This window comes from Neoarius graeffei, chromosome 10, assembly GCF_027579695.1.
Source record: "Neoarius graeffei isolate fNeoGra1 chromosome 10, fNeoGra1.pri, whole genome shotgun sequence".
NCBI classification, from domain to species: Eukaryota; Metazoa; Chordata; class Actinopteri; order Siluriformes; family Ariidae; genus Neoarius; species Neoarius graeffei.
Window position 1 is genome coordinate 37,798,256 of NC_083578.1, and position 25,116 is coordinate 37,823,371.

Genomic DNA, 25,116 nt, shown 5'->3' on the forward strand with positions numbered 1-25,116 from the left:
GATCCATAACTGAAATGAACATTCATCCATAACTGCTTATCCTGTGCAGGGTTGTGGGCAAGCTGGAGCCTATCCCAGTTGACTATGGGCAAGAGGTGCAGTACACCCTGGACAAGTCGCCAGATCATTGCAGGGCTAACACATAGAGACAAACAACCATTCACACTTGCACCTACGGTCAATTTAGAGCCACCAGTTAACCTAACCTGCATGTCTTTGGACTGTGGAGGAAACTGGAGCACCTGGAGGAAACCCACACAGACACAGGGAGAACATGCAAACTCCACACAGAAAGGCCCTCATCAGCCAATGGGCTTGAACCCAAACTCTCTTGCCGTGAGGCGACAGTGTTAACCACAACACCACTGTGCCTCCCTAAATGAACATCATTAAATTTACAATTTATATATTTCTGTAAAGATGCTTTGCAACAATGTCTATATAGAAGGAGTCCAGGTGTCAGCGGACAGAGGACTTTCTGGGTTTCACTACAACGTGAAACACTTTTTGTCATATTAGCTAAAAGAAAGAAGAAGAAAAAAAACAGAGACTGATGAACTACTCTTTATTGCTTCTACAACATATGTAAGTGATAACAGGAACTACCATCCACAACATTAAACGTAACTGTAAACAGATTTTTTAAAATATATACTGTGTTGATCTTTACTTAATAAAAAAAGATGATTGTTCGCAAACTGCTATGCTATAAGAGGAATAAAACACTTTGCAATGTGCTGCTATAAGAAAGTAATCCACTTGGAGGTGATAACCACATCACACCACATACATTATTTTCCCCCAGAAAATAATATACCCCATTATGTTTTATTCTTTACATATTGTAGCAGCCTTATTTAATTTGATCTTGCCTTGATACTGATTCACAAGCAGGAGTTGTGTCAGCTAATATTTAGTCTATTATTGATAACTTAAGATGTATATTTTCAAAATTTGTGTCCATGTGATGTTCTACTGTGTTTAGTATTTTACTCCCTTAATTAATTGAATTGAGCAGCCAAGAGATCAAGGGTAATTTACTATAATTTTCAGGGCAAATCCAAAACAAAACATCAACAGTGACCATCTAACATTCCAAAACAGATTATAGCATTTAAGGCACTGATACTCTGTCGTCAGACTCGTCAACTGTAATTATGCACAATCTGAAAAGATGCATAGTTCAAATAAGAAAACATCTGCAAGATAACACAGAACAAAGTGGGAGATAAAACATTATTCACTAAAAAAAGTTTTAATTCATTATGTTTACTGTTGCATATATCTGTTAAATAGTTAGGAGATGATTATTCTTCCGAGACGCATTTTGTGAATGTCCTGGGCATGTTTCTGCCTCGCCATCAGGTTGCTGCTCAGGGTCTGTCTGATGGCAGGAAGAATAACCTTCTCTCTCACGCTCGTCTGGGTCTGATGTCTGCAGCAGCAAAATAGGTACAGTACCAGTCAAAAGTCTGGACACGTCTTCTAATTCAATATTTTTTCTTTATATCACTTTTTAAAGAAGATGCTTCATATCTTAAAGTAATGATGGACTGACATTTCTCTTTATTTAGTTGACTGGTTCTTGATATAACATGGATTACTACAGTCTATGACCACCTCATGAAGCTGGTTAAGATAATGCCAATAGTGTGCAAAGCTGTCATCAAGGTAAACGGTGGCTACTTTGAATAATATAAAATATGAAACATTTTTAAACATATTTTTGTTAATCACACAATTCCATACACGTTCCATATGTTATTTCATACAACCCCAATTCCAAAAAAGTTAGGACACCGTGTCAAACATAAGTAAAAACAGAATGTGAAGATTCACAAATCATGGAAACCCTTTTTTTTTTTTGAAAAATATATGCTTGTTTTGAATTTGATGTCAGCAACACATTTCAGAAAAGTTGGGACAGGGGCAACAAAAGACTGAAAAAAGTTGTGCAATGCTTAAAAAACTAATTTGGTTAACTGGCAACAAGTCAGTAACATGATTGTGTATAAAAAGAGTGTCCCAGAAGTAAAGATGGGGAGGTGTTCACCGTTCTGTGAAAGACTATGTGGGCAAACAGTGCAACAATTTAAAAATAACATTCCTCAGTGTAAAATTGCAATGAATTTGAGGATCACATCATGTATGGTACATAATATCATTAAAAGATTCAGAGAATCTCGGGAAATCTCTGTGTGCAAGAGACAAGACTGAAAACTGACATTGGATGTCTGTGATCTTCAGGCCCTCAGGTGACACTGCATTAAAAGCAGACACATGTCTGTCATGGAAATCACTGTACAGGCTCTGGAACACTTCAGAAATCCATCGTCTGTGAAAACAGTTCATTACTGCATCCACAAATGCAAGTTAAAACCATATATAAACAATATCCAGAAACACCGCCACCTTCTCTGGGCCCAAGCTCTTTTACAGTGGACTCAGGCGAAGTGGAAAATTGTCCCGAGGTCTGACAAATCAAAAATATAAATTAATTTTAGAAATCATGGACACCACATCCTCCAGGCTAAAGAAGAGAGGGAGCATCTGGCTTGTTATCAGTGCACAGTTCAAAAGCCAGCATCTGTGATGGTATGAGGGTGCATTAGTGCACATGACAGGAGTAGCTTGTACACCTGGGAAGGCATTATTAATGCTGAATGATGTATTAATTCTAGATAGACATTGTTGCAAAATCTTTTTTTCAAGAAAGGTCTTCCTTCTTTCAGCAAGACAAAATCAAACGGCTTTCTGCACATATTAACAGTGCATGGCTCCGTAGTAAAAGAGTCTGGGTGCTAAATGACCCGTCTCCCATTTAAAACATTTGGCGCATTATGAAGCGCAAAACATGACAAAGGAGACCCCGAAGTGTTGAGCAACTGAAATTGTATATCAGGCAAAAATGGGACAACATTTCTCTTCCAAAACTAGAGCACTTGGTCCAATATGTCAAAGATAAGTAAATTATAGAAAAATATGTCAAAAACTGTGGTGATATTGTTCAGAAAGTGCTGTTTTATATGAACATACACAGCATTCATGTGATTAATTTTCCATTTTTTCACAATTTTCAAACAAACCAGAAAAAAACTCATATGGCGTGACTGTCCCAAGCACATTTCACAAAGTTTGATTTTGAATAAAAACAAAAAAATGAATTAATTTTCTGTTTATTCAATCATATATTGATAGCCCAGATGTCTACTTGTGATACTACATGGCTAAAAGTTCAGACATAATATTTTGAAGCCACCCTTAACTAAAACATTTTGTCCCAAAAATGGATATCATATGGTGTGCCGCCATATTCCTTTTTTTAAACGGGCAATTGTTTAGAGACCTTTGGGGAGTGGGGGTCCTCCTTCTTTCAGGAGGAAGAACAACACCTCAGAAGGACACTGAAAGTTAGAAAGTGAGTTCTCGCTTTTCATGGTTTCAAAAAAATCAAGTATATCCGGCACTCCTGCTTCAGTTCCCTTTTGCACTGTCTTGGTGCAACTCATGTTACACAAAAATGCCAAAATGAAATTACTTTTCAGTCAATATTATCTTTAAAACCATATTGTAGTTAGCATGGTTTTAGCATAAAGGCACATTGCGTAATATCATGCTAAGTACATGAAACCTCATATGGTTTGACACAACGTCATAAGGTGTGACAGGGTTTTCTTGTCACACCATATGATTATTTTGTCACACTATATGATATTAACTGCATTTAAATACATAAATAATGCTCTTGGATACATATTTTATAACCAATAGTTAAGTTTATTGAATATTTTGTCCTTTTAACACATTTTGATACTATATTATTCACAAATGTAATATTTATACACCAACTCAATTTGGTGAATCTCTACTTCCATAAGATCCCATTTTGAAGCTGAATACATGTTAAACTACAGTATTTTGCCACTTAAATGTTTCCCTTTATTTATTTTCAGTTTGAGGCAGATTTCAGTAGATGGCGAGTAAAGAAAGAACAAGGAAATACAGGGAGAGATTAAATGCTGATTCTGTAAGGAGAGAGGAGGTCCTGAGGAAGAGATGAGCAACTTACTGATAGTGATGCAGGGGGCTGCATCAAATAGCCTATGCCAGTTGTACAATGTGCAGTTATGTTGAGACCAAATTGAAAAGCACATTATACTTGGAAAAACTCGGCTCAAAGAAAGCTCTACAGATAAACATACACACGCTTGCACGAGTAGGCACACACACTGCAGATTCACTCACTCACTCACTCAGACATGCATGCAGACTCACTCAAATCACTCTTGAATGCAAAGTAAATGCATATGGCGTGACACCATGTCATTTGGGGTGACATTCAGAATTTTAAAAAAAAAAGGCTTTTTGGTTATTAATCATAAATTCATCAGTGTGACAGATGGGGAATAGTGCCAGCAAAGGTTACAAGCATTTTGGTACTTTTATAACAAGGTATACCCAAATTAATTTGAAGTATAGTATATTGAAAGATTACGAGTAATCGTCTTTCTATGAGTGTTGATAAAGTAAAACAATCAAAATGTAACATGTTTGCACATAAGAAATGATATACTTTTATATAGTAATGACAAAGAATCAGGATAAATTGACTTACAATATCACATTATAGCCTTTTTTAATTTAATGCACAATAATGTTCATGTCACACCATATGACAATTTTAATCACCAAGTCCATAAACTAGTGAATAAATGTAAATTTCAGGACAAAATCTGCAAGACCACATATATATTTGGAAATATAAGAGTTGGTAGAATATAATCCAATGAATTCCATGACTTAAATTTGAGATTTTTAAAAAAACCTTTTTTTTTGGCCAAATGTGTCAACCACCCATTTACAGAGTGTTGTTAAAAGTAGAGGTGATGCAGCAGTGTTAAACATGCCCTGTCCCAACTTTTTTGAAACTTGTTGTTGACATCAAATTCAAAATATGCATATATTTTTCAAAAAACAAAATTTATTTACATAAAAATTATTTACAGTTTAGACAGCGTCCTGACTTTTTTGGAACTGGGGTTGTAGTTTTGATGTCTTCAGTACTGGTCTATAATATACAACCCCGATTCCAAAAAAGTTGGGACAAAGTACAAATTGTAAATAAAAACGGAATGCAATGATGTGGAAGTTTCAAAATTCCATATTTTATTCAGAATAGAACATAGATGACATAAAATGTTTAAACTGAGAAAATGTATCATTTAAAAGAGAAAAATTAGGTGATTTTTAAATTTCATGGCAACAACACATCTCAAAAAAGTTGGGACAAGGCCATGTTTACCACTGTGAGACACCCCCTTTTCTCTTTACAACAGTCTGTAAACGTCTGGGGACTGAGGAGACAAGTTGCTCAAGTTTAGGGATAGGAATGTTAACCCATTCTTGTCTAATGTAGGATTCTAGTTGCTCAACTGTCTTAGGTCTTTTTTGTCGTATCTTCCGTTTTATGATGCGCCAAATGTTTTCTATGGGTGAAAGATCTGGACTGCAGGCTGGCCAGTTCAGTACCCGGACCCTTCTTCTACGCAGCCATGATGGTGTAATTGATACAGTATGTGGTTTGGCATTGTCATGTTGGAAAATGCAAGGTCTTCCCTGAAAGAGACGTCGTCTGGATGGGAGCATATGTTGCTCTAGAATCTGGATATACAGTGGGGCAAAAAACTATTTAGTCAGCCACCAATTGTGCAAGTTCTCCCACTTAAAAAGATGAGAGAGGCCTGTAATTTTCATCATAGGTACACTTCAACTATGAGAGACAGAATGGGGGAAAGAATCCAGGAAATCACATTGTAGGATTTTTAATGAATTAATTGGTAAATTCCTCGGTAAAATAAGTATTTGGTCACCTACAAACAAGCAAGATTTCTGGCTCTCACAGACCTGTAACAACTTCTTTAAGAGGCTCCTCTGTCCTCCACTCGTTACCTGTATTAATGGCACCTGTTTGAACTCGTTATCAGTATAAAAGACACCTGTCCACAACCTCAAACAGTCACACTCCAAACTCCACTATGGCCAAGACCAAAGAGCTGTCAAAGGACACCAGAAACAAAATTATAGACCTGCACCAGGCTGGGAAGACCGAATCTGCAATAGGTAAGCAGCTTGGTGTGAAGAAATCAACTGTGGGAGCAATTATTAGAAAATGGAAGACATACAAGACCACTGATAATCTCCCTCGATCTGGGGCTCCATGCAAGATCTCACCCCGTGGGGTCAAAATGATCACAAGAACGGTGAGCAAAAATCCCAGAACCACACGGGGGGACCTAGTGAATGACCTGCAGAGAGCTGGGACCAAAGTAACAAAGGCTACCATCAGTAACACACTACGCCGCCAGGGACTCAAATCCTGCAGTGCCAGACGTGTCCCCCTGCTTAAGCCAGTACATGTCCAGGCCCGTCTGAAGTTTGCTAGAGAGCATTTGGATGATCCAGAAGAGGATTGGGAGAATGTCATATGGTCAGATGAAACCAAAAATAGAACTTTTTTGTAAAAACTCAACTTGTCGTGTTTGGAGGAGAAAGAATGCTGAGTTGCATCCAAAGAACACCATACCTACTGTGAAGCATGGGGGTGGAAACATCATGCTTTGGGGCTGTTTTTCTGCAAAGGGACCAGGACGACTGATCCGTGTAAAGGAAAGAATGAATGGGGCCATGTATCGTGAGATTTTGAGTGAAAACCTCCTTCAATCAGCAAGGGCATTGAAGATGAAACGTGGCTGGGTCTTTCAGCATGACAATGATCCCAAACACACCGCCCGGGCAACGAAGGAGTGGCTTCGTAAGAAGCATTTCAAGGTCCTGGAGTGGCCTAGCCAGTCTCCAGATCTCAACCCCATAGAAAATCTTTGGAGGGAGTTGAAAGTCTGTGTTGCCCAGCAACAGCCCCAAAACATCACTGCTCTAGAGGAGATCTGCATGGAGGAATGGGCCAAAATACCAGCAACAGTGTGTGAAAACCTTGTGAAGACTTACAGAAAACGTTTGACCTCTGTCATTGCCAACAAAGGGTATATAAAGTATTGAGATGAACTTTTGTTATTGACCAAATACTTATTTTCCACCATAATTTGCAAATAAATTCTTTAAAAATCAGACAATGTGATTTTCTGGATTTTTTTTTTCCTCATTCTGTCTCTCATAGTTGAAGTGTACCTATGATGAAAATTACAGGCCTCTCTCATCTTTTTAAGTGGGAGAACTTGCACAATTGGTGGCTGACTAACTACTTTTTTGCCCCACTGTATCTTTCAGCATTGATGGTGTCTTTCCAGATGTGTAAGCTGCCCATGCCACACGCACTAATGCAACCCCATACCATCAGAGATGCAGGCTTCTGAACTGAGCGCTGATGATAACTTGGGTCGTCCTTCTCCTCTTTAGTCCGAATGACACGGCGTCCCTGATTTCCATAAAGAACTTCAAATTTTGATTCGTCTGACCACAGAACAGTTTTCCACAGTCCATTTTAAAAGGGCCTTGGCCCAGAGAAGACGTCTGCGCTTCTGGATCATGTTTAGACACGGCTTCTTCTTTGAACTATAGAGTTTTAGCTGGCAACGGCAGATGGCATGGTGAATTGTGTTCACAGATAATGTTCTCTGGAAATATTCCTGAGCCCATTTTGTGATTTCCAATACAGAAGCATGCCTGTATGTGATGCAGTGCCATCTAAGGGCCCAAAGATCACGGGCACCCAGTATGGTTTTCAGGCCTTGACCCTTACGCACAGAGATTCTTCCAGATTCTCTGAATCTTTTGATGATATTATTCACTGTAGATGATATGTTCAAACTTTGCAATTTCACACTGTTGAACTCCTTTCTGATATTGCTCCACTATTTGTCGGCGCAGAATTAGGGGGATTGGTGATCCTCTTCCCATCTTTACTTCTGAGAGCCGCTGCCATTCCAAGATGCTCTTTTTATACCCAGTCATGTTAATGACCTATTGCCAATTGACCTAATGAGTTGCAATTTGGTCCTCCAGCTGTTCCTTTTTTGTACCTTTAACTTTTCCAGCCTCTTATTGCCCCGTCCCAACTTTTTTGAGATGTGTTGCTGTCATGAAATTTCAAATGAGCCAATATTTGGCATGAAATTTCAAAATGTCTCACTTTCGACATTTGATATGTTGTCTATGTTCTATTGTGAATACAATATCAGTTTTTGAGATTTGTAAATTATTGCATTCCGTTTTTATTTACAATTTGTACTTTGTCCCAACTGGCGGCACGGTGGTGTAGTGGTTAGCACTGTCGCCTCACAGCAAGAAGGTCCGGGTTCGAGCCCTGTGGCCGGCGAGGGCCTTTCTGTGTGGAGTTTGCATGTTCTCCCCGTGTCCGCGTGGGTTTCCTCCGGGTGCTCCGGTTTCCCCCACAGTCCAAAGACATGCAGGTTAGGTTAACTGGTGACTCTAAATTGACCGTAGGTGTGAATGTGAATGGTTGTCTGTGTCTATGTGTCAGCCCTGTGATGACCTGGCGACTTGTCCAGGGTGTACCCCGCCTTTCGCCCGTAGTCAGCTGGGATAGGCTCCAGCTTGCCTGCAACCCTGTAGAAGGATAAAGCGGCTAGAGATAAATGAGATGAGATGAGAAAATAGTCAAAATACAGAAAAAAAACTATGAATGATTAGGCGTGTCCAAACTTTTGACCAGTACTGCATGTCATATTTGACATATGAATTTGAGGCTTGATTTCCTGATACTTACATCTAAATGTGTTAAACAATCGAGAACATGGCACCCTGCTTTGTTTAAAACCAATCATTTTTCAAGTGATTAAATGTATTGGAACACAAGACTGACAGACATTTCTTGTTCTCCACATGTGCCCTGTTGATTGTTTAATTAGCTAATAGCTCTGAAGGTAAACTATTATTTGAGCCCTTGGTTTTGGCTATGAAGATTGCATCCATCCATTATCCCTAATCACTTATCCTGTGCAGGGTCGCAGGCAAGCTGGAGCCTATCCCAGCTGACTATGGGCGAGAGGCGGAGTACACCCTGGACAAGTCGCCAGATCATCACAGGACTAACACATAGAGACACTGCAAAAAAACTGACAACTGAATTTGAGGAGAAAATTCCTTAATACTAGTGAAATTATCTTGCTGCATGGACAGATAATTTTACTTGACAAGACATCCTGGAATAAGTTGGTTACAATCTAGAATTAGTTTTAATAATCTCAGAGTTGGTGTCTTGTATTCAAGATATTCTAACTTAAGATATAATTTTTACACTGTAGAAGAATACAAGACACCAACTCTGAGATTATTAAAACTAGTTCTAGATTGCAACCAACTTATTCCAAGATGTCTTGTCAAGTAAAATTACCTGTCCATGCAGCAAGATAATTTTACTAGTATTAAGGAATTTTCTCCTCAAATTCAGTTTTTTGCAGTGGACAAACAACCATTCACACTCACATCTATGGTCAATTTAGAGCCACCAATTAGCCTAACCTGCATGTCTTTGGGGGAAACCGGAGCACCCAGAGGAAACCCATGCAGACACGAGGAGAACATGCAAATTCTACGCAGAAAGGCCCCCGTCGGCCACTGGGCTCAATTCCAGAACCTTCTTGCTATGAGGCGACAGTGCTAACCACTACACCACCATGCCGCTGTGAAGATTACATTTGTTATTAAAAATGATAAACCATTATGAAGACCAGAGAGCTGTCAATGGAAGAAAAGTAAGTCAAGTCAAGTTTATTTGTATAGTGCTTTTAACAATAAACATTGTCGCAAAGCAGCTTTACAGAATTTGAACAACTTAAAACATGAGCTAATTTTATCCCTAATCTATCCCCAATGAGCAAGCCTGTGGCGACGGTGGCAAGGAAAAACTCCCTCAGATGACATGAGGAAGAAACCTCGAGAGGAACCAGACTCAAAAGGGAGCCCATCCTCATTTGGGCAACAACAGACAGCCTGACTACAATATTAACAGTTTTAACAGGTATAACCCTCAACTGTCCTCATGGGGCCGTCCTTCACAGGAGCGGTGCGATAAAACTCCGACCAGACACAGGGCACCAGGATGGATCAAGCAGGTCCGAGGGGCAGAAGAGGCCAGATTCTCAATCCCAGGATCAACATGTAACTCAGAGGGACAGATTGGGGGGGGGGGGGGGGGGGGAAGAAAACACAGGTTGTTAGGTATGCCCTAAAAATGACAAGTATTAAATCTGTGTGGTGGTCTCGCAGAGACGAGAGTCTTTACATCAGGCATAACACACAACAATGGCATGTTAATATGGTAAAAAATATATCATGACCTGCTCTGGCTGGATGCTTGATTAGGTGATGGGAGCACACTCCTCAGCAATGATGAGATGCAGATGGGACCCTTAGGGCTGGCCAAGACAATTCAGTTACATTTCACCGGGTCTGGGACATGCGACAGAAAGTCTGACGGCCGATTCCCTGCAGGCTACGATAGCCAGTCGAGGTCTCCACCCTCTCCACCAAAAAGTTTCCTGTTGACTCCATGTAACTCAGAGGGACAGATTTGGGGGAGGGAAAGAAAACACAGGTTGTTAGGTATGCCCAATGTCACCTGAATAAGTAGGAACAGTATACATATTGCACCGAGTACAAGCAGGGACTCCGGCAACTAACTATAACAGCATAACTAAAAGGAGAGAGCCAGAAGGTAACACAGGCATGAGGGAGCCCCGGGACATAAAGCAGCCAGCCACTACACCGTCAACAAACTCGAGTGAGCAAGCGAGTGGGGACTGACAGCATCCATACATCCCAGTTTACCAAAACACTATGTCTGAGGACCCTCCAGATCCACTCCTTTACCTCATAAACACCATTAACAAAAGGCTTGACTAAACATAAATGTTTTCAGCCTAGACTTAAATGCTGAGACTGTGTCTGATTCCCAAACATTACTTGGAAGGCTGTTCCATAACTGTGGGGCTTTGTAAGAAAAGGCTCTGCCCCTGATGTAGCCTTCACTATACGAGGTACCAGCAGATAGCCTGCACCTTTTGATCTAAGTAGGCGTGGCGGGTCATAGAGGAGCAGAAGTTCACTCAGGTACTGTGGTGTGAGACCATTTAGTGCTTTAAAGGTCAATAGTAGTATTTTATAATCAATACGAAATTTGATTGGGAGCCAATGCAGTGTGGATAAGGCAGGTGTGACGTGGTCATATTTTCTAGTTCTACTAAGGACCCTTGCTGCTGCATTTTGAACTAACTGGAGCTTATTTATGCACTTATTGGAACATCCAGACAGTAAGGCATTACAATAATCCAACCTGGAGGTAACGAAAGCATGGACTAGTTTTTCTGCGTCACGCAATGACATTAAATTTCTTATCTTTGCAATATTTCTGAGATGAAAGAAAGCTATCCGGGTGATGTTATCAATGTGAGTTTCGAATGAAAGACTGGGGTCAATAATCACTCCGAGGTCTTTTACTGCTGCACGTGAAGAAACAGAAAGGCCGTCCAGAGTCACTGTGTAATCAGAAAACTTACTTCTAGCTGTATGTGGTCCTAGCACAAGTACTTCAGTCTTGTCAGAGTTAAGCAGAAGGAAATTAATAAGCATCCAGTGTCTAATGTCCTTAACACATTCCTCAATTCTATTAAGCTGGTGTCTCTCATCAGGTTTTGCAGAGACATACAACTGTGTGTCATCAGCATAACAGTGGAAACTAATACAATGTTTACGAATAATATCACCCAGAGGTAACATATATAGAGAAAAAAAGCAGTGGACCCAAGACAGAACCTTGTGGAACACCAAACTTTACCTCGGTACGTCTAGAAATATCACCATTTATATCAACATACTGATAACGATCAGTTAGATAAGACCTGAGCCAGGAGAGGGCCATTCCCTTAACTCCCACAACATTTTCTAGTCTACCCAGAAGAATGGAATGATCAATGGTATCAAATGCTGCACTAAGGTCAAGCAACACAAGCAGCGGGACATAGCCCCGATCAGACGCCAACAGTAGGTCGTTTACTACTTTAACCAGAGCTGTCTCTGTGCTATGATGAGGTCTAAATCCTGACTGATACATTTCATGGATGTTATTCCTATGTAAATATGAGCATAACTGCTGTGCCACAGCTTTTTCAAGGATCTTGGAGATAAAGGGGAGGTTTGATATTGGCCGATAATTGGACAGCTGACAGGGATCAAGGTCAGGTTTTTTAATCAGGGGTTTGATAACTGCTAGTTTAAAGGATCTGGGTACATAGCCGATCCTAAGAGAAGAATTTATTATTTTTAGAAGCGGTTCAATTACTCCAGGTATTATCTGTTTGAATAGACGTGTAGGTAAGGGATCTAGTACGCAAGTTGAGGCTTTTGATGTAGAGATTAATGAAAGTAATGCAGTTTCTTTAAGGGGAGTAAAACATTCTAACTGATGATCTGATACAGTTATATAGTTAACTACAAGGTCACTTTCATTGTCTGACCTTAAATTAGTAGTTTGAATTTTTTGTCGGATATTCTCAATTTTGTCATTAAAAAAAATTCATGAAGTCATTGCTACTACATACTGCAGGTGTGCATGTGTCAATAGTGGACTTATTCCTGGTTAATTTTGCTACAGTATTAAATAGGAATCTAGGATTATTTTTGTTATCTTCTATTAGGGAGGAGAAATACGTTGATCTCGCAGCACTAAGAGCTTTTCTATACTTCAGGAAGCTCTCCTTCCAAGCTAATTTGAACATTACCAATTTTGTTTGACGCCATTTACGTTCCAAATTTCGAGTAGTCTGTTTTAATGTGCGAGTGTCATCATTATAACAGGGTGCTAATTTTTTGTCTCTGACCATTTTCCTTTTTAGAGGAGCTACATTATCTAAAGTATGGCGGAATGTTGACTCTAAGCATTCAGTTGCCTGATCAAGTTCTGCAGGGGCTGACAGTGACCCAATCAAAGTTGACAACTCTGGGAGATCATTTATAAAGCTCTGTGTAGTAGTTGACGTGAAAGTACGTTTAATACAGTAGCGTGGTGAGGTGCATATATTATTACTCAGACAGTTTGAATGAGATGAGATAATGATCTGAGATAACTTCAGACTGTGGAAGTATGACTATATTGTCTACGTTTAATCTGAATGTTAGTATTAGATCAAGGGTGTGACCACCATTATGGGTCGGTCCTATGACATTCTGTTTAATCCCGACTGAATCTAAGATGGACACAAACGCTGTTTTTAAAGGGTCTTCTGGGTTATCGAAGTGAATATTAAAATCTCCGACAACTAAAGCTTTGTCTAAGGAAATAACCACATCTGAGATAAAATCTGCAAATTCAGAAAGAAACTCAGAATATGGCCCTGGGGGCCTGTAAATAATAAGCAATGGAATTAACTGGGTAGACTTATTTTTCGAGGCTACATACATTATGAGTATGAAGAACTTCAAATGTATTAAATTTATAACCAGGTTTTTGTGTTACACCTAGATAATCGTTATAAATAACCGCAACGCCTCCTCCTCTGCCAGTTAGACGAGGCTGGTGTATATAACTGTATCCAGGAGGACTCGCTTCATTTAATGCTATATATTCATTTGGCTTAATCCATGTTTCAGTTAAACAAAGTACATTAAACTCCTGATCAGTAATGAGTTCATTAACCATTAGCGCTTTAGATGTAAGAGATCTAATATTTAATAGCCCCACCTTTAGATCAGAGGTGCTGGCAGCAGCTGTACAATCAGTATGATCTAATTTTATATTGATTAGGTTACTGGAACAAACACTCTGAAAATTTCTACCTTTTTGTTGAGCTCGGGGAACAGACACAGTCTCAATGTAGTGGACCCTGAGTGACGACTCTGTGCAGCTAGCAGACAGTCGGTTTAGCCTGTTCGTCTGCTCCCTGGCCTTGGCTCTGGATTGTCAGAAATTAACTAGGCCTGTTCTGGGACTATGACCTATGCTGCAGGAAATGAGAGCAGCACCTTCCCGAATGGGATGGATACCGTCCCGCCCTAACAGGCCAGCAGTGCCCTCAAAATTAGCCCAATTATCTATAAAGCCCACACTGTTTTCAGAGCACCACCTGGACAGCCAGCAGTTCAGCGACCATAACCTGCTGTAAGCTACATCGCCACGCCGCATTGGGATGGGGACAGAGCATACTACAGCATCGGACATTGCCTTCGCTAATTTAAACACCTCTACAAAGTTACTCTTAGTAACCTCAGACTGACGAAGGCGTATATCATTAGCTCCTGCATGGATAACTATCTTTGAGAACCTGTGCTTGCCTAGGACCCTAAGATTACCTGCTATGTCCAGCGCCCTGGCTCCCGGTATACACCTGACTAAAGCTGCTGGTGCCCCTAAAGGCTGAGCTAATTTCACATGCCGTATGATAGAGTCCCCTATAACCAGAGCTCTTTCAGGTGTCTCAGTGGGTGCATCACTAAGGAGAGCAAACCTGTTCGGCACGTGACGCGGAGAGGAGTGGTGCTCCTGTGGGCGAGCCTCAGCGGTAGCTTTGGCTCTACGCTTATGCCGCCGAGCCGTCACCCATTCGCCCCGCTGTAAGGGCTCTAATGCCGGAGTTGGGGGATTACTAACTCCACCTAGGGCATCCAGACTTTCCCCTGCAGAAACAACACTGTTCTCACGCTCACTAACCTGCTCTAAAGCCTGGACACTCGCTTCTAGCACTGTAATCTTCTCCGTCAGAGAGCTAACTAATCTGCACTTATCACAAATAAAGCTAATAAAGCTATCGCTAGTGACGGAGGAAGAATGACTAAACATCCTGCACTCAGCACACTGAACAGGCTGAAGGTGTGCCATGATGAAAAGATTCATGTACCTTAAATGAAGATCTGTTGATATTAAAGCAGATCCGATGTGGATGGCCTCCACTTGTGGTCTTTACACAGGAGGAGAGAAAAAGAAAGCTTCCGGTCTCGGCGTTCTTCCGAAAAATGAAAGAGAAAAACCGGAAAAAAAAAACGGAAAAAGAAAGCGAAAGTGAAAAGTACAAAAAGGAAAGCGACAGTACAATAAAAATGAAGACGATACTGGAAATTTATTTGTAGAAAAAAGTTAAAAAAGGATTAGTAATTAACGCTGGCACTCGCGGGAAAAAAAGAACTCGGCGCAAACAACTCAGGAACCAGGAAGTGCGTCAGCTCAGGAACGAGCTATTTATAGTAAGCTATTTTAAAGCTGAAAAAAAGGGAAAATCAATTAGAGCCATTGCACAAAACAATAGGGCATAGCCAAACCAACAATTTGGAATGCCCTGAAAAAGAAAGAAACCACTTGTCCACTAACATCCAGACAATGAACGGGCTGGCAAGGAAAACAACTACAGTTGGGACTAGCATTGTGACAACAACCTCCCTGACATTAACAACCTCCACAGGGTAGAGGTGAAGGTATTGCAATCCATCATTCAAAAAAGACTACAAGAGCAGAAATATAGATGCCATACCACAAGCTGCAATCCATTAATCAGCAGTAAGAATCAAAAGGCCAGATTGGAATTCACAAAGAAATGTAGGAGACGAGCCACAAAAGTTCTGGAACCAAGATTAACCTCTACCACAGTGAGAGAAAGACCAAAGTGTGGAGAAAGAAAGGATCTGTTCATGATTCAAAACATACAAGCTCATTGGTCAATCACAGTGGAGGTGGTAGTAATGGTTTGAGCTTGCATGGCTGCTTCTGGAAGGGTTCACTAATCTTTATTAGTATAAATACTCAGGTAATTATAGAAAATCACGTGCACTGATTGGTTGAGAAATTCAGACTATTTCTCGATAATCACCTCAAACAACTTGGCAAAATGGCTGGCAATCGCTTTGTCACTGTAAGTGAGGAATAATTACAAATTATGAAAGAAAATGCTGTTCCTAAAAACACTAGAGATGCTATGACGTTTGGTCTAAAACTATTCAAAAGGTAAGGTGGAATTGTGATTTATTTTATCTATTTCAAAACAAAAGTATTTTATGTGAGTCAAGTGACACAAGCCTGCATGCACCTTTATTACATTTGCATGCTGCTTTTGAAGTTTGAAATAAATTATTTTTTAATACAAATTTTAAAGAACCACCTGAGTATTTATACGAAAGCAATTATCCACCTCAGGCTGAGTGAATATCGATGAATAATAACCTCGACTTCATTTCGGTTATTATTCACCAATATTCACTTTGCCTTTGGCGAATAATTGTTAATTGATTATGTAATTCATGACGGTAGCAGCAGAATGAATTCAGAAGTCTACAGAAACATTCTGTCTGGATTCATTTCTCTGTAAATTCGTAATCAAATTGGGAAGAAATTCATCATGCAGCAAAACAATAACCCAAAACACACTGCCAACGCAACAAAGGACTTCATCAGGGGAAAAGCTGGAAGGTTTTAAACTGGCCAAAGCAAGCTGTTAACCCAATTGAGCATACGTTTCACCTCCTGACGAGGAGAATGATGAGAGAAATCCCCAAAACAAACAACAACTGAAAGAAGCTGTTGTGGTTACAAGCCTAGAAAAGCATCACAAAAGAAGAATGCAACAGATTGGTGATGCCAGTGGGTCACTGGCTTGATGCAGTTAATGCATGAAAGAGATATGCAACCAAATGTTACGTGTTATTTATTTTAGGACTGTCTGTTCCAATACTTTTGTAAAAGTAAATCACACAGTTGGGTGGTCTACCACCAAAATTGTCATGTTCTAATTTGCTTAACATATCTAGATGTAAATATGAGGAAATGAAAGCTGAAATTCTGATCATCTCATATTCATCTTTTGATCTTAAACCTAAATGTCTTCAGTACATAGCAAAAACCACAGAATCGGCTTTGTTGTTCAAATATTTCATATATAAATCTATAGTACCTTGCTACACCCCCTTGAACTATTCCACATTTTATGAAGTGTTACAACCTAGAACTGAAACTGAATTTTCACAAAATAGCACATGTGCTGGGGGGATTCACTTGCAAAATTGTTTACAAAATAATAATAATAATAATAATAATAATAATAATAATAATAATAATAAATTGTGATTACACAGCCCCTTCTGAAAGAATGTGAACATTCTTCTGAGCACCAGAAAATCAATTATTAAAATATTGAAAGAATCATAACCAAGACTCTGCCTAGAGGAGGCCATACACCAAAGTCCAAGAGGCCAGGAATAACTCAGGAAGGAGGTACAGAGATCCACAGCTCAGTTTAGAGAACCTGCTCACAGGACTATCAAAACCATGGGCACTCCACACAACTGGACTTTATGGACAAGTGGTATGAAGAAAGCCATTATTGAAAAAAAAAATCCAATCCAAGGGGTGAATACTTCTGCAAGGCACTATATAAGTATATACTATTGATAAGTAAGAAATGCAGACTAGTCAACCTACCGTTTTTTTGGCAAGCATTTAAATGGTTTTGGAATTTGTGCCAGCTCTCCGCTTCTGGAAGCAAGAAATAAATAACAACATTAGTAGAAGATACACTGCAAACCCACTATAACAAACTCTTTTACTATGAACTTCTTCATATAACAAACTAAGTTCGTGTCCCCTGCCTTTAGTGACAATGAGTCGGAGTCTTCAAAGCAAATACATTTTTTTTTTAAAATCACTGTCACATCCACGTGTGTTGGCACTAGGAGTGCGCAGCGCCATTAGGACTAATTACTGAGCATCTGTTCTGGATTGGAGTGCAATCACAGCACGTGCTTATAAGAACTCTCTAAACACACAGACTTGGCAAAGTATACGCGCTGTACCTAGGGTCTCACCTTACCAAGCGTTGCATCTGTGTATTACCTTTCTGGATTTGACTTTGTGTATTTGGACTCTGTCTTTCATCTTTGCTTCTACCATTTTGTTTGTGCCTCACTTGCCCATTGCCCATTTCATGACCCTGCCTTTGTTTTACATTTTTGAACTGTTTGCCTACCTGTTTGTAAATAAACACTTCCTGCAATTACATTTGTCATTCGCCTGCTTACATGACACACTGAGCCATGTGTTTCTCTTCCCACCAGAGACAAAAAATAATGAAGTCTGCAGTCAAGTTAACAATACGTGTTAACGCCATAAAATGAAGGCTGAACGCACCTAGTTTATTTGTTGATCATTAATAATTATCGAAAATGGTGATCAAAGGATCGATAAAAGGATTAAATGACTGCTGATACTGCTAAACTTAACACCTAGTTAACACGTACTGGTGGCGTTTTTAAACCCCCTTCCCAGCCCTGCAGCACAACATAAATGATATCATCGATGATTTGCAACACATGGATGAACTGAATGGTGAAGATTTAGAAAATATAGTGAGTGGATATTGACAACGATACACCAGTAACCTCTGTCATTTCCATAACAGATGAAGAAATCATCGCCTCCGTTCATGATCCTTTAACTCAGTCAAAGAACTGCGATAGCGACTCAGAAGGAGAAATGTGTGATAAGAAGAATGTGCCTAAAATTTGGCATACAACATGAATGTTTGGTGCAACAAGTGGGTCCATTTCAGTATTACAAACTTTTTGGTATAATGAACTATTTGGACGTACCCCAAAGAGTTTGTTGTAGCGAGGTTGCAATGTATGTCTTTAAGTACAAGAGAGTACTTTGACCTGGTGTTTTAATGACAAGAATACCTTGTGTTGTTGGAGAGATATGTCTTTGTTAGACTGTAGACCTCAGGTGAGAGTTTCTTTTTGTTTAACACATCTCTGAGAGCAGCCTTCACCCGCAACAGCTGAGATCAAAGAAAAAGACGGCTTTGATATTTATCATTGTGTTACTTATCATTGGTTAGATAGTGAGGTGATTTTAATCCTTATTCTTTATTCAGTTTGCAATTATGTTGTGCACTATATGATAAGCATTAAAGGAGAACTTAAGTCATTTTAAAATTTGCTTTATTTCTTAATTAACATATTATTCAATTACGTTTTCGGTTTTAGTAACCTTATATCGTGACTCGTATTGGCAACTAATTGCAATTAAATATTATACTTATCGGCCTATTCGTTTTTTAGCCATGTTGAACTTAGTTCGTTTGGTCCATGGCAGGCATCACTTATCTGCACGATCTTCGCGAGACTTGTGCGAGACTTCGAAACGTGAAGTGTCGGACAGGTGTCAGTGCCGCCATTTTGAAAACCGTTTTCCAAACTAAATATTGCACAAAAATGAGTTTAAATGAGGATTACTGCCTACCTTTTCCAAACTTTCCTGATTGCTATCAAAACAAACAAAACTTCCAGCTTGATTACATCAGCATTCGAAAGAGGGCGCGCGTCTTTTGACAACGTTGGCAGATGTTGGTCGCCTTTGATTTCCACTGTACGTTTTACTTCTGTCCTACGATGTCTTGCACAGGTCTCAACGAATCTCGTTTACAGCCATTGCTTTGACATATGGACTGATATATTACATAGCATATTTCAAATACTCATAACTTGCTATAGCAGTGACAAAATAGCTATCAAAAATGCATTCCTATATTTAATAAAATGAGAATTTTGATAATAAAAAATTTGCCTTCATTCCCCTTTAACATCTCCCTAGCCTACATTACATTATTTTTCTCAAAATCAATTACATTTGTTGGCAGCATGTGAATGCTATGAGTCTTCAATTTTTTGCCAGAACCATTGTACATTCGAGATCATCTTAACTTTAAAATTTTAAAAAGCACACTTTTAAGTGTTTCTATCATCAAGTTAAATGTTATACTGCAATGTTTGTTATTATGGACACTTCAAAACACTGCAGTCACTTACGTTTGGTACCAGGCTGCCTAGGTATAAGCAGCATAACTTTCTTCTAAGCTTCCTTATTTTGATTGGTTTGTTTTTTCTAATCCAGAATCACATGCACAATTCTCATCTAATGTGATCCCATTCTTTTGTTCACTATATAATATTTCAATGAAAAAATAAAATAGTTGTCAGAACTGCCAGTTCAACTAATTATGTTGGCAAATGTAACTTAATTGTTATGCATGGAGAATGGATACAGTTAAACACTGCATATGTTTAAAAAAACATCCTAAATCATGATGAAAGTTTTATCAATAATAGTGACATAAGAATTTAAAATCAGCATAGGTCTATATAGCTGACAGATTCCTCACCTCTTGAGACTGCAAGATATTGGTGTTATAGAGCTGTTGGATTATGGCCTCGCACTCTTGCAGGGTTGGCATGCGTGGAGACCGGGATGAACAGTCTTGGATCCTCAAAGGAAGCAGAGACATGATGATGGCCACATTGTTTTCTACACCATGAAGTCTTGTCTCTGTCTTCTCTTCAAAGCTTAAGCAGATCGAAGCAAGTAAAGGTTGAATGAACTGGTGCTGGTCATTTTGTGAATGTTTCCTATGTACAATAGGTGGAGTGAGTGTAGTATATCACCTGATGACTCTAGTCTGGCGCTGCTTTTTATGTAAATTCCCTGGACGAGGCTCTAAAAAGAGTTGGATACATCACAGAGATGATTATATGACAGATCTTTCAAATTTAACAGAAATGTTGTGCACACAGTTTTTATGCTACCTCTTGGAGGAAGATGCTGTGCTCCCATAATCAGTTGATACTGCAACTCTGAAAAAGACTGATACATCTGTGAGCAAGGTAAGACACTTGTACAGTTGCTAATTTACAGCGCCCACATACTGAACAACATTGAACTACAATGTTTAAAATGATTCTTCATACCTTTGTTAGCACGCCTCAGGTGTTCAATTTCCTCGTGTAGCTTTTCCAGTGTGGCTGTATGCGTCTGCTGAAGGAACAGGATGTCTTTCTCCAGCGAGGCTACCCTTGGCCCAGCCATGTCCATCCCTACACTGGTCTTAGTTGTCTTATGGCCGTGTCTGTCTGATGGCAATGCTTGCTCACATTCACAGGAAAATAGAAAAGGGTAAAGAGCCCTATCGAGGGTTCCAACAACTGATCTCTACGTAAAAAACTCTGGATAGCTCATTGGCCAATATGTGCTGTACAGACGAGCGAAGCGTTCAAGTGGCCATTTTACCACACTCATCATGTGTACTTGGCTTATGTGTTAAACCATCATATCCAATCAAAAATATGTCTCAAGAAAAGTATTTCCTGACTTTTATCCTTTCGTTACCTCCTATTATTTTCTCAACTTTACCCATATTCCTTACATATCTTTATAGTACTCCCCATCATTGTTAGTGTTTTTTTTTTCCAGTTCAGTCTGATAATTTTTTTGAACGGTTCTTTTACTACTATAATTATTTTACAGAGATTTCAGTTCTCTTATACAGTGTATCTATCTCTTTCATATATTTCTTCTTCCTTTCTATTTATGACAGTTTGTTACTGACAGCGCCAGCAATCAGAGTTCATGTCAGCCTCCAAACATGGCTGCCACAGACTACAACTCCCAAACACCACAGCACCCTCCCTCTCCCGAATTCTAATCACTGCCACACGTGTTCTTCATTACACCTCATCAGCCACCAGTACTTAAGAACCTCAGTTTCAAGCCACCAGTGCGAAGTATTGTTCTGTGTATGTTTACCTGATCATACAAAGTCATTTGTTCTTTGTGTTTGACTCTAGTGATTTTGACCCTGCTTTCTGTTTGTTTCGGACTCTGAACTTTTGCTATTCCTCTGATATGCTGTTAGTACATCGACCAACCCCTTGCTCGACCCTGACATTGTCTTTAGTCTCATGATTTGGGTTTGGCTGCCAGTTTGCAACGCACCTGCTCTCCCCTCCACAGCATCCGTAAATGCCTGCATCCCTGACAGGATACTTCGCCATCATGGACGCAGCACAGGAGGTGAACCAAACTGCTCTTTCTGCACAGGGACCATTGTTAAGAGAACACCGGCAAATGTTGAGTGTTTTGAACATCCGTATATCACAACTCACTGCTGCTTTCTTGCAGGCTGTCCTGACACGTCCAGCACCTACTATGAGTTCGTCTATGCTTATTCCTCGACTAGACAAATTCTCCAGTGAGGTATTGGAGTGCAAGGGTTTCCTCCAGCAATGCTCACTGTTCTTCACGGCCCAAACAGAGACTACCGATCAGCAATAGATTGCCTAGTTTCTCAATCTGCTCACCAACAGGGCACTGCAATGGGCCACCACAGTATGGGAGTGAGGTGCTGAACTCACAACCTCCTACGAATGCTTCATTGAACTGTTCAAGTGAGTATTTGATCATCAGCCTGAGGGCATAGAAGGAGAAAAACTGCTAACTATATGGAGAAAGAAGAGTAGCTGAATATGCCCTTGAATTCCATATGCTGGCGGCGGATGGAATGAACTAGCATTGAAGGCCGCATTCTATTAAGGTCTAGACCCACTCATACTTACCGAACTTGCATGCCATGATGAGCAGCACACTTTGGACTCTCTCATTGATCTGGCCATTAAGCTGGACAATCTCCTCCGCATCAGGCCTTCCTTGCAGCATGCTCCTGTAAGCATCCAGCCAACTCAGTCTCCTACACCCATGGAGGTCTCTAACATTCACATGCCCCACTCAGAGAGAGAAAGGAGATGCCAGGAGAGACTATGCTTTTACTGTGGTGAACCTGGTCATCCATTAGTCCACTGTCCTGTCTGACCACCCAACCCCAGAAAACATGACAACCTCAGGAAAGAACCTAGCACTGCCACCCCAGTGAGTCACAGTGCCTCTTCAGTGATTCCTTAAGCTTGTTAAACCTCTGAGTCTTCCCATATTCTTTTTGCCCTATTAGACTCTGGGGCAGAGCAACTTCATTGACCAAGAGGTCATTCAAAAGCTCGAGTTATCCACAGAAGAACTCCCATGACCCCTAATTATTAAGGCTATTGATAGTGGACCTTTTGGTGAAGGGCTTGTCTGGGGTTCCCCTGTTTACAGCTCCACGATCCTCTCATTTTCTGGCAGCACAAGGAGATTCTGTGGTGGTCCCCATCCTGCCATCAGTACTGCTTGCAACTGCCCCAACTTGCCCTAGCTTCCACCTCTGTAGAGAGCACACCTCCACGCTGTCACATTTACCCAATCACAGAGCAAACTGCCATGGAGGAATGCATTCAAGAAGCACCACAACAAGGTTATATTCGTCCTTCCACATCCCCAGCATCCACAGGCTTATTTTTTGTGTGTGGGGGGGTCTCAGACCTTGTATAGATTCCTGAGGACTGAACCAGATCACTGTAAAATACCCTTATCTGCTACCACTAGAGCCTTCTGCCTTAGAACAATTACGGTCTGCCTACATTTTCATACCTGCCAACCTTGGAAAAAAATTTTGAGTAGCAACTTATCGCGGTGGTGCAGCGTAGCACGGCGTGAGGTCAGGCACATTTGCTGATCAGTATTGATTGTTCACATGCTCACTCATTACAATGTATTACTAAGCACAGAGTTCCCACTCACCACCATATCTAGTTATTCAACATACAAGTAGACTATGAAGAAAACAAGAACTCTTTTAATGAAAAGGCATGAATATATTTCCAATGCTTTCACCAAGACATTTGGCACAAGGCAACTGTGCCTGAAAAATATGTCCCTTATACAGACTTTAAACTTAAAGATAAGGGATAAATGTACTGCCTTTGGCATATTGTGTCTTAAATACATTGGGAATTATAAACAACAAAGAATCCCAAATAGCATGCTATGTCCCTTTTGACATTTAGTATTATATTGTATAGATAACAGAAAAACCAAAGGGCTATAGCCTATGTCTTTTAAAACAGACGCCGGCAGTCTGCAAAATACACACACGCACACACTAAATCCTTTTTTCATAAATTTAGTTTTGACCGTAAAAGAGATTCTGTTGCTCCTCGCTACACTTTGAACTAGGCTACACTAAACATCGAAAGTGAATATTCCAGAGTACCTATATAAATATATAATTTTTCAATATTAATATTTAGTAAATGCAAACTGATTACCACACTTACAGAAAAATTTACTGAAAATAAATTATAGGCTACTCTGGCCTATCCAATAACATAGCCTTTATAATATTCATATTCACTGACCTGGCCTAATTTGGAAAAAATAATGGCCTATGTATATAAATGCAAGCATTTCTGTTAGCAATATTATTACCTGTATTTCCTTGATGGCTAATGTCAAAATCATAATTGCACACTGTGCAAAACGCATGATTAGGCAGTTTAGAGGGGCAGAGGCATGGCCATTGATCTTGATACTTCGTTAGGAACTTCTGAGGGGCATAGACTCACTTCTTTTTAGATTTGCTTCCCTCTCTCTGTCAGTATCCTCATCTGACGTCATGTGTATTATTAACTGCAAGGCACACACATACACAAACACACATCATCATCCACCACATGCACTTACGTGAAAACACTTCGTGCGCTGCTCATTGAATCTCACATGCACAAGTAGCCTAGTTCAGAAGGTTTTAACGCGTCTATCGGTTGACTGGATGGAAACGTCAGTAGGCTACTATATTTTCACTTTAGGCTATGCAATATTTTTTGGATTGAGAAGCCTGGGTCAAATATCAAAACAAGCTGGAACAAATATTTCCTTCAGATAAGGCGGAACACTGTGCTTTGAACTATGACGTTAGGACTGTTGTCCTTGCTTTATTCACAATACCCTTGCCCTGCCCATTTACCTTCAAAACAGTGTTTAGCATCGTCCTCCCTTGTAAAACCAGTCACAGTATAAAGATCGACCTAGAGGGATGAAAATCAATTTCGTTACTTTCGTTTTGACGGCTCCTCGGCTCTCCGCTTAGCCCTATTTGAAGAGTTTAAAACTAGCGCTGTGATTGGTCGAAGTCTTCTTTTCTCTACAGGTTGCTGGTCAATGCGGTTACACCCATAGACGAGTTGCCTAGTGCACGAATGCACAGACAGTTGAACCGGAATATTAAAGATCTTTGAACTCAAAGCCATAAATGGCTTTTTGCGTATTTTGAAGTGTTAAATCGTAGCAGCATAGTTTGATGTCTAAATGCGTATCTGCTACGCAAAATGTGTAAAGGTTGGCAGGTCTGCATTTTCACCAAACTAGACCTCAGGAGCACCTACAACCTGGTGCATATCTGA

The 25,116-nt window shown here is 40.0% G+C and overlaps 1 protein-coding gene across 1 annotated transcript in view; it reads right to left on the reverse strand.

Moving 5' to 3' along the window:
* Window positions 1-695: 695 nt before the first annotated feature.
* Window positions 696-25,116, reverse strand: part of LOC132892495 (coiled-coil domain-containing protein 74A) — a 35,539-nt gene continuing 11,118 nt past the window's right edge. Inside the window, exons 2-8 of the mRNA XM_060930785.1 lie at window positions 20,755-20,928; window positions 20,593-20,640; window positions 20,452-20,503; window positions 20,172-20,352; window positions 18,688-18,788; window positions 17,435-17,488; window positions 696-1,435 (exon numbers count right to left, since the gene is read on the reverse strand). Coding sequence (XP_060786768.1) covers window positions 1,297-1,435; window positions 17,435-17,488; window positions 18,688-18,788; window positions 20,172-20,352; window positions 20,452-20,503; window positions 20,593-20,640; window positions 20,755-20,878 — 699 coding nt within the window. The 5' untranslated portion in view covers window positions 20,879-20,928 and the 3' untranslated portion in view covers window positions 696-1,296. The remainder of the gene's footprint in view (window positions 1,436-17,434; window positions 17,489-18,687; window positions 18,789-20,171; window positions 20,353-20,451; window positions 20,504-20,592; window positions 20,641-20,754; window positions 20,929-25,116) is intronic.